This window comes from Chenopodium quinoa, unplaced genomic scaffold (genome assembly GCF_001683475.1).
Source record: "Chenopodium quinoa cultivar QQ74 unplaced genomic scaffold, ASM168347v1, whole genome shotgun sequence".
NCBI classification, from domain to species: domain Eukaryota; kingdom Viridiplantae; phylum Streptophyta; class Magnoliopsida; order Caryophyllales; family Amaranthaceae; genus Chenopodium; species Chenopodium quinoa.
In genome coordinates, this window is record NW_018745448.1 from 1,790,647 (window position 1) to 1,796,872 (window position 6,226).

The following is a 6,226-nucleotide window of genomic DNA, read 5'->3' on the forward strand; positions in this document are numbered from 1 at the left end:
TTCCGTTTTTGCTAATAATTCATCTCCGTCCTCTCCGTCATCCAATACTCCTTCAGGTACGCCTTACCCTTTAACACACTACATAAATTGTGACATGTTTCGTGTACAATATCGTAAGTTTTTGGCAACTGTCCTTCAAGGGAAAGATCCAAAAGTCATTAAAAGAAGACATGACTTTGGAAGGTTGGCGTCGTTCTATAAAAGAAGAGATACGAGCCTTAGAGGACAATGGGACGTGGATGTACTTTAGAGCATCTTCCTCAAGGGAAGAAAGCTTTAGGAAGTCAATGGGTGTATAAGACAAAGTTTTTGTCTAATAGTGATGTTGAATGTCTTAAGTCTCGGTTAGTGGTTTTTGGCAATCATCAACAAGAAGGTATATATTATGGTGAGACCTTTGCTCCGTTCGCCAAAATGACAATGGTTTGAGTTGTTCTTGCAATGCAGCTTCTAAAAATTAGGAGCTTCATCAGATAGATGTCCATAATGCCTTTTTAAATGGTGATCTTGATGAGAAGGTATACATGAAATTACCTCCCTGTTTTGAGAGCTCGAATCCGAGTTTGGTTTGTCCTTTGAGAAAGTCTTTGTATGGGTTGAACCAAGCTCCGAGGTATTGGTTCGCAAATCTTACTTCACCTATAAAAGGGTATGGTTTCCTATAGTCTTACTATGATTATTCACTTTTCACATATACTAATGGCACAGTTCAGATTAATTTCTTAGTATATGTTGATGCTCTTATTAATTCTAGTAATAATTCCGATACAATGACTGTTTTCAAGGCTAATTTATGTGATTGTTTCAAGATGAAGGACCTAGGTCCTTCGAAATATTTTTTGGGCATAGAGGTTGCTCGTAGTGCTTCTGGTTTACTTCTCTGTCAACGAAAGTATACATTGGATATTATTTTGGAGACAATTATTAGGGGCAAAACCGAGTGGTTTTCTAATTGAGCAAACTCACAAGCTTAGCCTCGCGAGTGGGGACTTGCTTACAGTTCCTGAGACATATTGTAGGCTAGTAGGGAGATTGATATATCTCTCAGTTACGAGATCGGATTTGGTGTACTCAGTTCATGTTCTTTCTCAGTTTATGCAGGAGCCTCTGATTGAGCACTGGGAAGCTTCTTTGCGAGTGGTTCGATATTTAAAGGGTACCCCGGGTCAGGGGATCTTGTTAAGTGCATATAGTTATTTAACCTTGTAGGGGTGGTGTGATTCTGATTGGGCGGAATGTCCCCTTACTCGTCGTTCATTGACAAGTTGGCTAGTATTTTTCGGACACTCTCCTATTTCTTGGAAGACCAAGAAACAACCTATTGTGTCTATCTCTTCGGCTGAGGCCGAATATCGCTCCATGAATTCAATTACTAATGAGTTGAAGTGGTTGAAGGCTTTGTTATTGAGTCTAGGAGTGCAACACCCAAAGGAAATCCAGTTATTTTGTGATAGTCAATATGCCCTACACTTTACCAAAAATCCAGTCTTTCATGAGCGAACGAAGCATATTGAGATTAACTGCCACATTGTTCGTGATGCTATTACTGAAGGCTTAATTGCTTCATCATATATTTCCACTTCATCGCAATTAGCGGATATATTTACAAAGGCACTTGGGAAGACTCAGTTTTATCATCTTCTTTCCAAGTTGGGCATTTTTTATCCTCATGCTCCAACTTGAGGGGGAGGGCTATTGCGGATATATTTTTAGTATCATAGGATATATTATGTTACCAAACTTTGTGGCTAGTAAATCTTTAAATAATCTTTTGAATGTTTCTTAATCATATCATAGTAGGGTTAGTTCTTGTATTATATATTGGTTACAAAGTCATGAATGAAGAACCTTGAGTTGTTGTTGGACTTACGATCATGTCATAAAATAATTCATGGAAATATTAAATTAAATTGTTGGCATTGCTGGTACACCTTCAATAAGTTTTATTTCTTGTAAAAAAAAAGTTTTATTTTGTTGTAAAATCACTGGATATCTATTGGATAAACATAATCATAATTCCATCTTTCAATTTAATTTCAAGCTTAATTTGATACCCCATAAGTATCTAGGTTAGTAACATAATCTACTTAAAACTCAAAATCTCTATTTATAAATCTTTGATGAAGTATAAGATAGTGATGAAATACATCCATTTTGGTAAAATCATGTTACAAAGGTGAAAATTCACAAAAACAAATCCCGATTAAAATAAATTAATAACGTTCTTCAAAAAAAAGGAAAATTATCAAGAATAACATGACCTACCACTGGTCTTCCAACAATAAAGCGATCTTTCAAATATTTTATAAAACGACCTTTGACCTACATCTTTCATAAATAGAATGTGACCGCTTGGTAACCTGATACTTACAACATGTGTCGCTTTATAATTAGCAAATTGCTTTTTTGTTTAAAAATATTATTCATTAAAATAATAAATTAGAATTAAAAAATAATAAAAACAAAAACCCAACAACCCCAACCCCGTGAACAACCCCCTCTTCAGCAGTCTACCACCATCTTCACCACAACCACGAACCTCACTATTACCGTCTGCCGACCACCATGTTGTCTCCATCACAAACCCACCCCACGCCGACCAACACACTGACCTCCTGATGGACCCAGCCTTGCGCCGAACTCCTCTCACCTTTGAACCCCCACGCCGACCATAGAACGCCTCCCTCCTTGGATTCCCCACAAACCCAGCCTCCCATCGACGCATGCGACTTTCTGTTTATAACCCCCACGTTGACACCTATCTCCTTGGCGATGAACTTAAGAGTTTTGATAATGATGAAGAATATAAATTAGCAAACTTCAATTAATAAGATTTCTCTAAATGTGGAAATTTGAAAAGGTGAAGTAGACTTTGGAAGTGGTAGAGTAACATAACTATGAAGACTCAAAGAGATTTCAAGGAAAGTTAAAGAAGATAGATGAAGAGTTCCAACCAGCAAATTACCGAGTTCCCTAGCTAACAGGAGCATGAAGACAGCAAGTTTAGAAGCTCAACTTGGCCTACGTTAAAGACAACAAGTTTCATAAGAACTTGGCCTACAAAGTTCCAATTGAGAATTGGAAGTCAATTGATAGCAGGAACTTATTTTTGGACTGCGTGAAGCCCAAGTATTCTGGAATGCAATAATTGATGGAGCAATTTAGTCTTGTTAAGTTTTAATTCTTTAGAATTGTTGTAAATATGTTTGGCAGGTTTATACATGAGATTTATTAGAAATGTGACAAAAGCTTGGCAAGCTTAAATTAGGAAAGATTTAAAGAAGATAAGTTTTGAGAAAATATTTATTAAAAGTATTTTATTTCATAAAATCCGGATTTTCTAGAAGATATTATTCTTTTCAATAATTATCTTTGATAAGTTTTTCTAAAAATATTTTATTCTAAAAGATTTACTTAAAAACCTTGTTTTGTGATTTTGGTAAAATAACATAATTATCTTTTTCAAAACCCTAATTTCTATATAAACTAGTCTTATATAAATTGTAGTATTCACATTTCATATTTTCTATGAGTTTATACGTGAAAAATTCGAAGAGTGCTTGTGTAAGTTTGCCAAGTTCATTCCTTGTCATATTAGTATCGCATTTCATGTGTATCTTACCTTTCATATACTAGAGTTCAATTATTTGTATTGGTTGGGTTCTTGGGTTTGTGTGTGTGATTATAGCTTCCAAGTTGAAGCTGAGTAAGAGTACTTAGGAAGTACGAGTGAATCTAAGTAAGGGACTTGGATTGGGTAGAATGAATAGGTTCTACTATGTAGCGAATTTAGTCTGGAACTTGTGAGTAAAGGTCTGAGCATAATAGGTTGTAACTTGTCAGTTTTCCCTATTATAGTGGATTGGTTTGGTTCTTAAAATCTCTTAGAGGGTCGAGGTTTTACTTCTATTTGGGCCTTGGAAGGTTTCCTCGTAAAATACTGTGTGCATTGCAAGTTCCTTGACATACTATTTCATATTCCGCAAAAGTAATCATTAGTAACTCACATACAATTCACCCCCCACTTATAGTGTTCGTCTCAACTAACACTTGGAACCCCCAAGAACCAAGCTTGCTGATGTGGTTACCGCTTCCGAGTTAGTGGTGTTGTGAGTTAGGGTTGGGGCCCTAGGGAGGTGGCTAACGACAAAATGGAGAAGAGATAAATGGGGAGGGGAAATATGGAAAAGGGAGGGATTTTCTTTTTTAATTTAAAATCATTATCATCTAAATTAAAAAAAAAAAGTTTAACCAATTATAATGCGACACGTGTCTAATTTACCTATAAAACAAGTCACCGATTTTTTATTCTATTTATAGAAGATTCATGTCAAAGGTTATTTTATTCCGGAATAATCTAAATATCGTTTTATTTTTGGAAGATCGGTGAAATGTCGTATTATTCTTGGCAATTTTTCCTAAATAAAATTGAGAGCTGTATAAAGTTATTTAGAATATAATATAATGTATACTAATATATTAAAAAGTATCCCTAATTAGTATATATGTCATGTAGACCCTTTCATTACGCCACTTCAACTACTAAAATTTTCATTACGGCACGTGACTCTCCCTTTCATTTATTTCTCATTTCATGTCATGCACTTTTCATATAAAAAGTTCTCCACAAGATTTGAATATACCCTCTAGTTCTAGAATTGTATACCCTACCATCAAGCTATATAATATTTTATATTATCATAAGAATACAAAACATTACTGTGTAGAAAATAACAATATGATTAGCAAATTTAATAACAAGAATTTTGAGTCATAATTAAAACATATACCACCTACGCTTCGCATTACTCGCAACAAAATTAAAAGGTATTATTTGTGAGACATAAACTATTCCTTTGCTGCGAGTAATGCGCAGCGGAAGTAGTATTAATATTCAATCCCATATAGGGTGACAATTAAAATGTATGGAGATGATAAGAAACATTTTATTTAAAAAGAATTGATTTAATCTGTTAAGGATATTTTAAAAGGAAAATGGGGCAATGTGTTTTGAGGTGAATAATCTGTTTAAAGCCCATGTGCATATAATCCAAATGTATTCGAACCAATTAGTCAAAGCAATACATCCAAAGTACTTCCTCAATCCTTGTTTAATTGTAAAATTAGTTTCATTCTTTTCAATATTTAGTTATTTATACATATTACATCATTAATATCTTTAATTATTTATTTTATTAAAATAATAAAAGCCTAATGTTTTGAATGTTGTATTAAGGTATATATTGGTAATTTTTTAAACGAATTTCCAATAATTTAGTTTCAAATATGTAATGGTCAAAACTAGTAGAAATATATTAAATCGATCGAAAATTGAGTTAATTAACAGTATTTACTAAACTTATTTTCGTATCCTCATTATCAAATTCTTAGATCCATATCTATGCGTTCCTCACTCATATCCCTACTTTATAAAAAGTAAAATCTTGCTCTTATGAATAGTGTTGTGACAATTATAACCCCAAAAATGTGTATTTACGCATTTTCCCCCATTTAATATTACAAGATTTTTTTTAATACTATATATTTTCTCTCTGTTATTACATACGTTTTCATCTTCCTATTTAATCGGTTGAATTATTGGTTTCGAGTTTCAACCACAAAGTCACTGACTATCTTCAAAGGTATTTTTCAATTTTAATTTCAATTGTTTTAAAGGTTTTGAGTGATTTTAGATTTTAAGGTATTATCCTTTTTAAGTTTTAGGGTCTGGGTATTCATCTATTTTTCCTAACTTTGATTGGATTTTGAAAGAAAAAAATATACTAGATAATTAAAGTGAATGGAGAACCAGAAACACTATAAGAGAGGGAAATATACCAACTTCCGAGCACTACCCCATGAAATCCCCTCATGTCTCTTTCTATTCTTTCAATTTGATCATTTCATGAATATTTGTCAGTGACTTTGTGGTTTGTCCAGTTAAGCGCTACCACAAATCCGATCAAAAGGTACTTTAATTCTATACGATTTTTTAGGATTTTTATTTATGATCTTTAGATTGGATTTTGGTTTTGATTTTGGGGATTGTAGAATTTTACAAAGGTGGCTTTCAACATTGCTATTAGATTCGTTGTTATGAGATGCAATGGACATCTAAATTTTGATTATAATTTTGGGATTAAGAGCGTAAAATGAGAGTCTACAACTTTAAAAGACGCAATTTTTCAAGGTACATGTTTTTTAAAGGGAGTAGAATGCCTTTGTG

General features: G+C 33.4%; 1 protein-coding gene across 1 annotated transcript; it reads left to right on the forward strand.

Annotated features, from left to right (window-relative positions):
* The first annotated feature begins 228 nt into the window (after window positions 1-228).
* LOC110713581 (uncharacterized mitochondrial protein AtMg00810-like) lies at window positions 229-1,683 on the forward strand. Its single transcript, XM_021892030.1, has 4 exons — window positions 229-376; window positions 709-892; window positions 1,020-1,140; window positions 1,210-1,683. The coding sequence occupies exons 1-4, from the start codon at window positions 229-231 to the stop codon at window positions 1,681-1,683; spliced, it is 927 nt and encodes a 308-aa protein (XP_021747722.1).
* The last annotated feature ends 4,543 nt before the right edge of the window (window positions 1,684-6,226 follow it).